General features: G+C 40.2%; 1 protein-coding gene across 4 annotated transcripts in view; it reads right to left on the reverse strand.

Annotated features, from left to right (window-relative positions):
* Positions 1–745: 745 nt before the first annotated feature.
* irf2b (interferon regulatory factor 2b) overlaps positions 746–14,894 on the reverse strand; it is a 64,081-nt gene continuing 49,932 nt past the window's right edge. For all 4 annotated transcript variants that reach the window (XM_073048108.1, XM_073048110.1, XM_073048109.1 and 1 more), the window contains 6 exons: positions 14,645–14,821; positions 8,371–8,417; positions 7,209–7,335; positions 5,763–5,927; positions 3,224–3,267; positions 746–1,945 (listed from right to left, as the gene is read on the reverse strand). In XM_073048108.1, the coding sequence (XP_072904209.1) occupies positions 1,619–1,945; positions 3,224–3,267; positions 5,763–5,927; positions 7,209–7,335; positions 8,371–8,417; positions 14,645–14,821 (887 nt within the window). In that variant the 3' untranslated portion in view covers positions 746–1,618. The remainder of the gene's footprint in view (positions 1,946–3,223; positions 3,268–5,762; positions 5,928–7,208; positions 7,336–8,370; positions 8,418–14,644; positions 14,822–14,894) is intronic.

Consider the following 14,894-nt stretch of genomic DNA (forward strand, 5'->3'; position numbering starts at 1 on the left):
ACTTTCTCCCGGGGTGGAAAAGGCTTATATGAGGGGCCGTAATTTTAAGGTGATTGGAGGAAAGTTTAGGAGAGATGTCAGAGGTAAGCTTTTCACACTGAGAGAGGTGGGTACATGGAACGCACTGCCCAAGGTGTTGGTAGAGGTTGATACATTAGGAACATTTAAAAAAATTTAAAATAGGCACATGGATGATTTAAAAAAAATGGAGGGCAACGTAGGACGGAAGGGTCAGATTGATCTTAAGAGTAGGTTAAAAGGTCACAACAACAACGGAGGCTGAATGGTCTGCACTGTTCTGTCATGTTCTATGTTCAAAGAGTGCATTAATACTCAACATAGCTCCCCAGGTATGCTTACAAATATCAACCACATTATATATTCAGTGAGATTGAGGTACATTAGGGCGGCATGGTAATGTAGTGGTTAGCACAACGCTCTGCAGTACGGATGACCAGGGTTCAATTCCCGACTCTGCCTGTAAGGAGTTTGTATGTTCTCCCCGTGACCTCGTGGGTTTTCTCTGGGTCCTTCAGTTTCCTCCCAGAAACCAAAGTCATTCCGGATGGTTAGGTTAATTGGTCATTGTAAGTTGTCCTGTGATTAGGCTAGGGTTAAATCAGGGGATTACTGGGCAGCACAGCTCGAAGGCCAGAAAGGCCTATTCACACTGTATCTCAGTAAACGAATTAATTAACAATTAAATCGGTAGTATGATGATGAGTCATACATCTAGTCAGTGATGTAGAGGCTACATTTTATTGGATAGTTTGTAATTACTACAAATTTGTAAAAAAATTAACGATTTACCACAGATACTTACGTAGATAAAATCAGAACAGAAACAACAAACATACTTTGGTAAAAAAGATAAAGATTTATGTTCACTTCAGAATTCAATTACCCTGAATAAAATAATCCCTTTACATGTGATAAAAAAAATAAAAAGCTGGCTTTAGAAAAAGACTAAATCCTTTTTATCTAGGCAATTTATTTTGCACACTGCCGATTGTAATTTTCTGCTTGAGCAAAGAAAACCAGTGAAAGCAGGCATTAGATTAGGCCGTAAACTCCGAACCACAATAATCTTTAAATTCTAAATGCATGTATTTGCCATTAATGTGACAGCTTTAAGTGCTAAACTAGATTTAAGGTGCAAAAAGCAGGCCACAACATCCCATTCTTCCTGCGCTACTTACATATTCACATTCAAAGATTTTAAAAAATTTACACACTGTCAAAGCAGTTCACATTCCTTCCCCTGCTGCAGTCAGGTTTCATAGGCACAATGAATTATTTTTTTCATACTGGTCCCATTCTGAGTGCTCAGATATGCGTCCTTGGCCAAGGCAGAGCCCAGCCATTTTCTTCTTTTGTTTCAGAAAAACAAGTGCAACAGGAAAACCTAGAGAAATAAAATAGTTCATAAATCTGTAGTCCTGAGTTAAAAATGAGGAACTGGAGATGGCAGTTGAAGTCAAGTCGAATTCCAGTTCTCCAGCACATTTTCATGTTAATTATGTTTAAGGCCTTGAAGGTCCATCCATGATACAGTGCAGCTTCAGCCCAGCAAAGGCCTCACCAGATCAAGGAGACATTACTCAGAACAAGCAGTGGTTCAGCAACTCTTGCCTCTGGTCAAGTCTGATGTCTTCATGATGACAGTGGCGCGGTTCTCAGCCATGCGATGCTTTAAGGAGGATTGTTGCGATGGCACAGGCGATGTAGAGGTCTTAGCTGACGGGCTGGTGCACGTGACAGAGGTGAAAGAGGGTGACACATCACATCCGTTGGTCAGAAATTGGATACTGGAGATGCTGGGAGTCACGGAAGGCACTGTGGTTGGGAAAAATGCACTGTTTACTCCCACGTTGCTCAGAAACTCCTTCCCTTCGATGTTGCTCTGTTGCCATTGTGTCTGGTCTTGGTGTGTGCTGTCAGTCATCTGAACAAACAGAAAGAAAGAAAGGTGAATTTGCCTTCTGCAAAGATGGAGAAGCACATCTTTGGTCTCTGGACTTGATGTGTGAGGGAGAATTGTACTCTCCCCAGATGTTCTGTCCCACCAAGTTCAACACAATAGCCAGCATTCTCACATCAATTTAGTAATGACAGCCAAAGACAAGTATCTGCAATACACTTTCTAAACCTGATGCTGTAACCATCACAAACGAGAGGGCAGGCAGGGTTTCTTTCTGTGGTAAAGTGAAAGCTGTTATGACTTCAGGTGATATAAAATTGTTTCCATGCACAGAGGGCTTCCAACATCCTGGCCCTCTCTACCAGATCATCACTCATGAACCCAGCTAGCAACTTGGGATGAACCTCTTCTCATGGGCACTGGTGAGAGAGAGCAGAACCTGCCACCACAAGAACTACTTGAGGTAAGATGAATTGATGAGCTTATGGAGACATTGGGCATGCTCCTGAGGGAGAAATGACCTGAAGGGATGAGATAACTCAGGGTGGGAGGAGTCTTATGCAAAGGCCTGTTGGGGTAGTCAGTCAGTTTCTTTACTGTAACAACTAATCTATATCAACATTGATCTTTAGAAGTTGGTTTGCCCTGGTCTCTGTTTAGTAATAGACAAGGCACTAGTCTGTAAATGAAATGCTCCTGACGTTTTCATCATTTCAATCTCTGGATGACATTAAATAGGCCTGGACTTCACAAAAACTTCTCTTCATCAACTTCAACCAGGAAAAGCTCTCTTTTGATTTTATGTGGAGCTCACTATAGATTTTAATGTACAAATGAACAGCTACATTCATGAATCCCATGTTCTGTAGCTGAAGGGGGCATGGGCCTGAGGATTGAAACACTAGTGCTATAGTGATGAAAATATTGAGAGACCTGGATGAAACACTTCACAATTCATCAGACTCCCCTTTCCACTCCTCTAACTAACATAATGTCAGCCCCTGCCCCTGAAAATATTATTTACCATGGGTAACACCATGGAAAAATAATCTAAGAGAACACAAACCAGACTTTCAGTAAAAATGATCAAACCTGTATAAGGTATTGAGAGCTGGAGATAGGCTGGTGATGAAACAGCCAAGCCTGGCATTTGAAATATCTCTACTTCAGCGGGCTCAGGTTTGAACAGTGCAGGGAACTGTTTATTTGCAAGGACTTCAGGAGCTTTGGCAAGGTCAATCAGTATTCGTAAAATAGCAAACTCCTTTTTTTAGACTACAAAGCAACGTGTTATTTACTGACCTCATCATGTTCTGCATCAGTTGCAACACTGTCCGTTTCACTTTCTATTGGACAAACAAAAGTGAAAATTAGTTTAAAGGGAGGTTAACTTATCACCATTTGGTAAAAGCCCTTCATTTCCAACAAATTGATCCTCTGCAATATCTTTTAGCAGCCAGAGCTCTTCTACTGCTGTCATTTACCTCCGTTAAGCAAGCAGTGTCCTGTCAGGCTCAGTCAACCTGCAATGGGTCACTCTTTCCAATTAGAAGTTAAACTTTAACTTCTAAGAGGAACATTAACAAGGTAATCACACACATGGCGGAGAATCTTGCAATACTATTTAAAATCCACCACGTGACCATTTTTCGACCAGAATATTTTCATGTACTGTTGATACATTTGGGATTTCTGATTAATCTTCCCACACCGCTAGATTCACCTAAGAGCCTCCAAGACATTGCTAGAAGTAACCAGGGTCTGGCGGGATACTCTTCTAGGAGCTAGCAAAGACTTGATAGGGTGAATGGCCTTTTATCATTCAATAAAATTCAGCCAAGGTCACCTACAACCTATTTCTATCACCTCTCCTAAGTAGCTGAATTAATGTATCTGAATAAATTTCTGGTCTCCTGATCTTTCCAAGTTTAATTGCTCCACCATCAGTGGCTGTGTCTTTAGCTTCCATTCCCCCACAATCTGGACCCCTCCCTAAACTTCTAACCCCACCACCCATACTTCTTTTGGAAGTTCCTTAAAATCAACCTCCTTGACCAAGCTTTGGGCCATCTTCCACAATATTCTCTTGTGTGCCAACTGCTCATTGGGTCAGGTAGGATATTAAAAGTTTATTATAGATTTTACCCATTACTTAGGATCAGGAGTGGACTGGCTAAAAGAGTGGTGAAGCAGATTCAATAATAACCTTCAAGAAGGAATTAGAATAATGTCTGAAGCGGAAAGGTCAATGGAGAAATAACAGGAGCAAAGGGCAAATGACTTAGCTAGTTCAAAAGGCCAAACACAGTACTCTTCTATGATTACACCAAGTATATTCAAAACACATCTTTTCCCTCCTGATTTGATACCATCTCCATTCTTGCTGAAGGAGAAACCATTTCCATTTTGACTTCAGTGGCATTGAGCAAGGTTATATCAAATCTACTTTGAAGCCTAAGGTTCTTTACTTGATAACAGTCTATTCATAGTTCAGTAACGCTGCCTGCAAAATATTTACTCCCTAAGTTTAAGTCAACATTCCTGTGGCTTACCAAACCACCTTAGTTCACTATACAGGAGTTCTCCACACCCATCAAATATATAATTGGAATTGGAATTGCTTTATTGTTGGCACATTTAACAAGATACAGTGAAAAGCTTGTCTTGCATACCGTTCATACCGAACAAATCATTAGACTGTGCGTTGAGGTAGAACAAGATAAACAATAACCGAATGCAAAATAAATTATATTTTTATAAATTATAAACTGCAGAGAAAATGCAGTGCAAGTAGGCAATAAGGTGCAAAATTAGGTCAAGAGTCTGTTTTATCCTAACATTTAATCATCTTAGAACAGCCAGGTAGATGCAGACCTTGACGTGGAGTGTATTGGCATGAGAATCAGAGATCTCAAGGCAATGATTCAGGTCTTTGGTTTACTCTGTATTTCTATTCCCTGCTGGTAACATTCAGAAGAGAAATGCATTAATGCTAGAAAAGGAAACCCTTGCCGGGAGACAGAGTAGGAGCGTATGCCTTTTTAAGGTAGTTTTTCAGTGGAGCAGAGATATAGTGAAGCAAATGGCTGCTTTTGATGCTGTATACGTGTTTCTGTTCCACCTTCTTTCTTCCTTTAGAATTGATCCCAGCCCTTCAGTGTCCTTTCCATTAATATCAAAAGACAGCAGACCAGAAGCTCAATCACACGGTGGAACAAACCACACACACACACAATGCTGCAGGAACTCAGCAGGACAGGCAGCATGATGGATCTGGACTGATCTTATCTCTCCCCCTCAGTGTGGCTGCTCCTCTCAAAGCCTCCCCGTCGGTCCTGGTGAAGGGTCTCAGCCTGAGGTGTCAACTGTACTCTTTTCCGTAGATGATACCTGATCTGCTGAGTTCCTCCAGCATTTTGTCTGTGTTGGTTTGGATTTCCAGCATTGCAGATTTTCTCCTGTTTGTGATCGCATGGTGGAATCTTTAATAAGTGAAAGCTAGAGAGCATGCTCAACAAGAGTAAAAACATCTTGGTGTCACTTGTGGTTGGGATTAACTAACTCAGGACTGGCTGTTGATTAAAATTCAGTGTGTTCCCCCATCCTGCCTATGGGAAAAACTGCCCACCAGATCCAACAACTTTCTCTTCTTCTTTTAGCAACCCATCAGTGTTATGACCTTCTCTTATACAGGTCTATCAGGGCCATCAGCAGAGTGCAGATGGACTACAACAATTGCAGAGGCAGAAACATGCTGTAACATTCTGTTCAAGGACCACAAATCTTTAGAGTGAAATGCTTGAGGCCGATGAGTAATGAGAGTATTAACTGTGACACTAACCTGCGTAGGAGGAGACCGGGGAGATCTGCAACGGGTAGAGTTGGCTGGTGCTGACTGGTTGGTCATCACATTCTGTGGTCACTTCTATCACCTGGCAGATATCTGGTGGATTGCTGACAATCATGGGTTCTTCCATTGTACCATGATGTGGAGAATACCCAAGCTCTTAAAAGGAATCACACTGTATCAGCCTGGATATGGTTGCAAGGGAAAGCCTTTGTACAACATATGCTGAAATACCCGGCAAGGAAATTCACCCGACTCCTCGAACAGTCCCCCTCCAAAATATAATACCCTTTCAAAAAATAATATCCAAAAAGCATTGAACACGATCAGGATATTTTTAACAAAATTAAATATGTCATAATAAAATTATACATTTACACAAAATAACATGTCAAACCATATTCAATGCAGCTGCAGCCAATTGGAGCACCCAACACCAAGCTAGCTAAACTGACCTTCCCAATTTTATAATGTCATATGGGAAAATTTCAAATGGGAACTGTTGGTTTTTATAATAGTACAGTTAAAATCTCTAATGTGGCTTTATTTCAAGGTAATAATTTTGAATTGTAGTAGTATATAACCTCTTTTCCCACTTTATGGGAAGCTGTCTAAGTATAGAAACAACAGAAAACCACCTGTGGTTTCCCCGGCATTATCTTTATCAAAGACTCTGGTATGCTATCACTTCTGTAAATCATGCTGAAAACATAATCAGTTTATTCATGCTAACCAGAACTGCCAGATGCACGTACAAAAACAAGGTTATTGCTCAGCATGCTATTTATCTGCTCCTAGCTGCCTCTAAACCAAACCCATAATAAAGATACATAAAAAGGATTGGAGAACTACTGACGTAGACATTGAGCTAGTAAATGCTTTCTGAAGTAATATTCAAAAATAAGATTTGAAGTCCTCAAAGTATCACTAGAATTAACAGCTGAAGTCATCTACAGTCTTTAATGTATTATTTGTATTGCTTATCTAAATCGTTATTGTGTCCATAACTGCAGCTGCAAAACAATTGTTTTGAAGGGTCAGTTCTGTTGTGAGCTTCATACTGGATGCATATCAGTGCTAGAAATCTCACCGCATGCAGGCATCCACTATAGACATGGGGAGGTAGCAGTAAACATTCTTTCTGCCCTTTTATAGCTTAACAGTGCATTTATGAATCATTCTATAGATAACAGATTTTCATCTTTTTACCCTTCACAGTGCCTGTCACTTCTTATGATAGACAGCAAATGCAAGAGGTACTGGAACACATGACTGAGCAAAGCAGTTATCGTAAAAATGAACTGCTAGTGACCACCATATCGTCTCTAACAGAAATGGATGACTTGTTTGGTGCAGTATATTTGTCAGAAAGTTTTTGGAAACATAAAATCACCATTTAAACAATGACCCTTCCCTGTGCACTGAGTATATGAGACTCACCTACAAAGTTGTCCACGGTACTGTGAACTTGTGCATCCTCTTTCACCACAATACTGGGCTTCGTGCAGAGTTCATGATTCGTTCGCAATACTTCATTTTCTTCAAAAGGAAATACTGGTGCTTTCCACTGCAAAAAAAAATTCTCTTCTATTACTCAACAGCAAACATCTCCTTAATTCCTCAGTGAGACAAGCTTCTTTCATGGGACATTTGAGGCAATCTTTGAACTGTATTTATAAAGAGCTACTTTTATGACTATGTCATTCTGTACCTAATTTCCTGTAAAATATTGTTTATTCTTTTACTCTCTAAAGATCAAGCATCATGATGCAAAAACAAAAACAAAACAGTTGACTAGTGATGATGGTTGTCAGTGAATGCGTGTGAAAAGGGAAGTACAATCTGGATACCCCTGCCCTATAGATTCCCATTCCGGGCAGTATCAGGAATGCGACAGTACAAGAAATTTCAACAGGAAGATATTCCACTGATTCCCACATTTACAGTGATTTTATAAGCATTTTTTGATTGCTGCAAACCCATTGTATATGATAAAGACAACAATAAAAAAAATCTGGCATAATGCTTTGACAACAGCAGTGCATCCATGATTAATTCAAAACAGTGAATGTGGTTTATTTACAAAAAGATTTTGCAGATGCCGTAAACCCTATTAATACACACAAAATGCTGGAGGAACTCAGCAGGTCAGGCAGCATCTAGAGAAGCCTAAAACCCTAATGAAATATGAAATAAAACCCTGATGAAATATCTCAGCCCAAAACATCAACTGCTCATTCCTCTCCATGCATAGATGCTGCCTGACCTGCTGAGTTCCTCCAGCGGTTTGTGTATTAATGGGGTTTATTTGCTCTATCCAATACATATAAACTCTTGAAATTAGAAGATATTCTTGCTCTAGAATGTTAACAAAGCCAGCTACCTCAACAAAACCATTGCCAGTTCATAACAAACTCTGGTTCAGCTGTTGTTAGCAAAATAATCAAAATCATTCAGTGCAAGGAACGTGTAATGGCAGAAGAGGCATGCCGACTGTAGCATTTTTTCTGAATGCTATGATAGATTAAGATTAGCTTCCTGATCTCTTCATGGACTCATATATAAGTTCTACCAAGTTACAAGGAAGTGAAACATTATTCACCTTAGCTGTTTTGCACTGTTCTTCCTTTTCCACCTTTGCTTTCTTTCCTGTGAAGAAAATTTTTAAGTTTCAGAACAAAAATGGGCAGCGTTGAAGGACATCATCTCAGTCACAACTGTTGAGTATTTAATCTATCGGTAATATTTGAGTAATATTATAAATATGTTGTTTGATTAAACACTTTTTGTTGTTTACATAATTCGTAATGAGTTATATATAAAAGTACGTAAATGCATGACGCCACTATGTCATATGCTCGTGCCTCACTAAATGAGATGAAGTGTACACGTTATCCTGGTCTCCCCATGTTTTGCTTTCTATTAGTTTTGTTTTGGAATTACAAATCATAACAGTCGTGACGAACAAGTTGTGCTTTGGGTCATTGTCCTGCTGAAAGATGAACTTCATTCTCAGTTTAAACTTCCTGGCAAAGGCCAGCAGGTTTTTATCCAGAATCTCTCGTATTTAGCAGCATTCATCTTCCCACCAATCCTAACCAGATTTCTAGAGCCTGCTGCTGAAAAGTGTCCTCATAGGATAATGCTACCTCCACCATACTTTACAGTAGGGATGGTGTTACCTGGCTGATGCGCAGAATTAGATTTACACCTCACGCACCACTTAGTGTTGAGGCCAAAAATGTCCACTTTAGTCTCATCCAAACACAAGGCCTTCCTCCACTTCCTTACTGTATCTTCTATGTGGCAGTTCGCAAAGTCTTTATGGGCACGATAACCATTTTTGTTTAGCCAAGGCTTCTTCCTTGCCACTCTTCCATAAATAGCCATTTTGTGCAAGGCCTTAGAGATTGTGAAGCCATGAACTTCATCTCCAGTTGCAGCCACTGAATTCTGCAGCTCACTCACAGTGCCTGTTGGCATCATATTGGCCTCTCACACAAGTGCCATTCTTCTTCAGTGACTCACTTTAGAGGGGCAGCCTAAACTAGGCAGTGTAGCTGTTGTTTTATATTTTTTCCACTTTTTTAATAGGGTCTTTTAGAGGCTTTTAGATAGGTACATGGAGCTTAGAAAAATAGAGGGCTGTAGGTAAGCCTAGTAATTTTTAAGGTAAGGACATGTTCGGCACAACTTTGTGGGCCAAAAGGCCTGTATTGTGCTGTAGGTTTTTCACTGAGCTTCAAGGTATGTTCAGGGCCCTTGAGATAGTCTCATACCCTTCCCCAGATTTGTGCTTCTCTATTATCATTTCCCTGCTTTGCCTTGAATGCTCTTTTGTCTTCAATTTGGTTTGGTCTGTTGAAAATCTACCATACTGTTGGACCTTACAGAGAGAGGAGGTATTTATTCAGCTGATCCTCCAATTTTCTACATCAACAAATTGGGTGAGTCGGTAAGGTAATATATAGTACTACACCCAAGGAAAGAGTGCATAATAATTACAAAGGGGATGAATACTTTGTCAGCCTCACAATTTTGGTTTTTAATTTTTAGTAAACTGATGACAGGTTTTGTAATTTTTCTTTGGATTTAATATGATGCACAATATTTTGTAGATTCACTCAAAAAATCCTACTGCAAAATATTTTAAATTTAGAAAATGAGACCGTATAACGTGAAAATAGTTGTGGGGGCTGAGTACTTCTTTAAGGCACCGTATATAAAGAGCATATCAGGCAGGCAAAAATAAATGGACTGCACAGGGAAGAGAAACAGATATAAAGTTAAGTCCAAGTATCAAAAAGAGCACTAATCAGCGTGCTGTTGATGTAAAATCTGATAGCGACGAGGGTGATACAGAACTGGTTAGCAATGAGATGTGCAATGTGAAAACAAACAGGAGACAAGCAATATGGTTACACCAGAAGTAAACCACAACTTAATTAAAAAGAAATTGGATACTGGCTCGGCTGTTTCAGCCATTCCACAAAATGAGTTTGAATGGCAGTTCAACGACACTAACCTAAGGCCTGAAAATATCCAACCACGAACTTATGTTGGAGAAAAAAAAAACTCCTATGGGAATGGCCTTCGTTAACAGTGAAATACAACAACCAACAAGCCACACTGGACTTGTATGTGATAAAAACAGGAACGCTAGCATTTGGATTTCCTCAAACCCAATCTCACAAGGAGTATGCGGGATAAAGAACTGAGACAAATTGAGGGCTTCTCAAACAAGGAGGTTCAATATTTCACTCCTGGACAAGCAGTCCTGACGAGGGACTACAGAGGTGATCAACAGTGGGTACTTGGGAAGATTAAGGACAGAACTGCACCACTCTCCTACACAGTGGAGATTGCGTCTGATGTCATCTGGAGATGACACATCGATTAATTGAGGAGAGCAGAATCAATTGTTCGAGAAGAAAGGTGGCCAGAGCAGTCAGAACTACTTCCTGCAGTCCCAGAGTCAACTCCTACAAACGCCATGGAGAAGGCCCCAGAATGCGAGATTATTTCACAGCCACAAGTCTAACCTGCCAAGCAGAGTGACTTCCACCCCCCTTGTCAGGAAAGACGTTATTGTACGAGAGTAAGGATTTCTCCACAGGGATTAAATCTTTAGGTCTGTGTGGGACAACTTAAAATTTCTGTGGTGGATGTGTATCTAGTAGTTATATATATATATATATATATATATATATATATATATATATATGTGTGTGTGTGTGTGTGTGTGTGTGTGTGTGTGTGTGTGTGTGTGTGTGTGTGTGTGTGTGTGTGTGTGTGTGTGTGTGTGTGTGTGTGTGTTATATATTGAGTTTAAGTTCATAGCTACATAGGGAGGTGTGTTGTGTATTTAATGTTTCAGTAATATTTGAGTAATATTGTAATTACATTGTTTTATTAAGATGTTTTGTTGTTTACATAAATCATTATGTGTTATATGTAAAAGTAAGTAAAGGCATACACCATTGCACCATATCATATGTGCACGCTACGTTAGGTAAAGAAATGAAGCATATACGTTCTCCCAGTCTCCACGTGTTTTTCTTTCCATTAGTTATATGTTTTGGCATTACAAAACATAACAAGAAGCCTGACTTTCGAAGGTCAATTGAATTATTCAGATTGGGTATGCGTTAGCAACTGTAGAAACATCCAGCTTTCCTAAATCGTGTATTGAAGAAATTAGGAAACTTAACATCAAGAGAAGTTTTTGATTTTTTTAAAATTTAGGACTACAGTGTTGAACATGTCCTTCCTGCCCAACAAGCAACATTGACCAGCAACCCACCTATTTAAAACTAGCCTAATCACCGGACAATTTATAATGACCAATTAATCTACTAACTTGTACGTCTTTGGACTGTCGGAGAAAACTAGAGGACCTGGTGGAAACCCACAGGGTCACAGTGAGAATGTACAAACTCCTCACAAGTGACGCTAGAATTGAACTCCAAACTCCGAAATGCCCTAGCTATCATAGCATTCTGCTAAACTGCTATGCTACCGCGGTGCCACGAAGTCATTAAAGCATCTAAAATGTTTTTTAAAACAGTGCCTTTAATTGGCAAATATAATACTCAGCTTCAATTGGATAATTGCTCATGGTTGTCATTCATTTAATCATGGCCACCATTACATAGGGTCTTGGTGTGACCAGGCACATCTGGATTATTGTATACAATTCTGGAACACAGAGTGCAGCAGAGATACACAAGAACTTGGGCATTTAAAGATCCAGGTGGCATCTAAAGAGGAAAATGGACAGCATCAACTGTCACTTTCTTTCCATGGATGCTGTCATACCCACTGAGATCCTCCAGTGTCTTTGTATGTGGATCCTGGGACAGCAGATCTACCTCATGAGGGGAAATTGAGCATAGTAGCCCCAAATTCTCTGGAGTTTAGAAGACACTGCATTGAAATATAGGAACTTATTTCTGAATTATTTCCAGGAACTTACAGGTTGGATGCAGGGTGATTGTTCTCCCTGGCTGAGGAATCGCAGCCCCAGAATAAGAGGTAACTGAATATAAGAGAAATTGCCTCACTCAGTAATTGAGTCAGCAAACCAGAGGTAGAAAGCCAAAAGGATGAAGGACCAAACCCAGCGAGTCCAGAGCTAGAGACCCAAAGGCTGGGTACGGGGCCCAGGAACTGCAGGCCGGAGGCAGGATGTCCAAGAGTCTGGGCCTAAGGACTGGAAGCCTGGAGGGGTCCTGTCTGTCTGTGTGTGTGTGTGTGGGTGGGTGGGGGAAAGGGGGGAGGCTGCGAAAGGGGCTTATTTAGCTGTTGTAGCGATTTTGTTCTGTTGCTGATGCTGCTGCTTGTGTTATTTGGCTCATCATTATGGCCTTGTTGTCCTGGTGCTAGAATGAGTGGTGACACTTACAGGTCTCTCCGAGCACATCCTTGGGTGTGTTGATGCTATCGATGTACTTCACTGTATGCTTTGATGTACCTGTGATAGGTAAATCTGAACCTGAATCTGGAGAGTTGTCGAGGCTCAGTCACTGAGTTAATTTAAATACAGATGAATAACATTTTGGATATTTACAATATCAAATGACATGGAGATGGCACAGTGAGTGGTGTTTAGTCAGATTGACCATGATTCTGATGAATACTAGAGCAGGCTCAAAAGAGCCAAATAGCTTCTATCATTATGTTCTTATTATGACAAGAGTTGCAACACAAAGACAACATTGTTTCTTAAAAGCATTTCCAGACTCACAGAATGGAAGAATTTTCATGGAAAATGTTGAAAGGGATTTGATCCAAATTAATACACGCAGCAATGCGCACAAACTATTAATGTAAACAGGCTGACGTTAAGCTATGATTAAAGGACTGAAAATCACTAGTCAGTTTAAAGATCAATGAAATGAAACCTACAGATATAATTTAACCATAAACACACGAGATTCTGCAGATACTGGAAATCCAGGGCAACACACACAAAATGCTGGAGGAACTCAGCAGGTCAGGATCTGGAAAGGAATGAACAGTTGACATATCGACCCCAGACCCTTCTTCAGGATGGGAAAGGAAGGGGGAAGATGCTAGAATAAAAAGATAGGGGGAGAGGAAGGAGGACTAGCTAGGTGATAGGAGAAGGGATGTGCGTGGGAATTTAATTTAAACAGTTGCGTGCAGAAGTACACGGGTCCTGCAAAAATATATTAATGGAGGTGAAGAGTATGAATGCCACCACAGTTCATCAATGCAATTAAATGCTCTTTGTATAAGCACAATTGATAATGGACAATATTCAGGATTGTGTCACCGTTCCAACTTGTTGTTGATCCTTTAACAACCCCAATATCTGATCTACTGTACCCAGGACATTGAACAATGCAACAATTGATACAGTTTTTGTCAACCAGGACTCCACATCACTTTCTATTTCCATCCCTTTACTTTCTTCTTCATTTTTCGGCCATATGGTTATATGGTTATATATGAAATGCTTTCAATTTCTTTACATTGAACTTCATTTGCCACCAGTCTGCCCTGTTCTCAAATATTTTCAAATCCCTAAAAGAGCCTACCTTGCTTTGCTTTGCAACTTACACAGAATTGTACAGGCTGCATTTATTGCAATAGGCCACTAAAAAGGGAAAGTTTAAGAAGAGTCCGCATAGAAATTTGTGCTAAAGTTGTTGACAGGGGCAGGATTAGCACCACGATGTAAGCTGTGGGGTCAATTCCTGCTGCTCTCTGTAAGGTGATTGTACATTCTCCCCATGACCATGTAGGTTTCCTCCCGATGCTCTGGTTTCCTCCCACAGACCAAAGATGCGCGGATTAGGGCCAGTGAGTTGTGGGCATGCTGTGTTGGCACCAGAAGCATGCTAACCCTTGTGGGCTGCCCAGCACAATCCTCACTGCTTTATTTTAGCGCAACTGGCACATTTCACTGTATGTTTCAATGTAAATGTGACAAAGAAAGCTAATCTTCAGAAAGCCTTTCAACATTCCTCTTCCTACCACCTTTCCCCAATATCCTTCACAACACCTGCTGAACCCAGTTACCCAGGGATATTAAACAGATAGCACAAACACACTCAGGAGAAAAGAATGCCTTCCTGAAGAGAGAGACCGTTGAAACACTTGATAAGAAGGCAGGTATACATTGATTAATGAACAAAAGATGACTTGTTGGGATCGAGCTAACCACTCTTGTTGTTGGATTTATGTTGATTTATGGCCGAATATAAAGCAATGACTCTGAGAACGTCATCAATTTCAGAATCCAGATGAGAGCTATAAACCATTAAAATGTTAAGCTTCACACGTACAATCTTAATCCCCTGATTTCATTCCAGTAAATTGCTTTGAAAACTGTTCTTTAATTCAAGTACCTTTTTTATTGGGTTTTTCTGTAGCCGGTAGCATTCTGTACACTCTGTATGCATTACTCCCCTTTTTGATACTTTTATCCTTTACTTCCTCTATGTCAGGTAATGAATTCATGGCACAGCGGAAGTTAGCCTTCCACGTCTTGGGATCAGGTTTGTCAACACCATGGTGATATTTTCCTGTCAACACACACAAAAATACAAGTGGAACAGCGTTCAGCATCTGTGATTTTTAAAAATCTGTTGCATATAC

This window comes from Hemitrygon akajei, chromosome 6 (genome assembly GCF_048418815.1).
Source record: "Hemitrygon akajei chromosome 6, sHemAka1.3, whole genome shotgun sequence".
Classification (NCBI taxonomy): Eukaryota; Metazoa; Chordata; class Chondrichthyes; order Myliobatiformes; family Dasyatidae; genus Hemitrygon; species Hemitrygon akajei.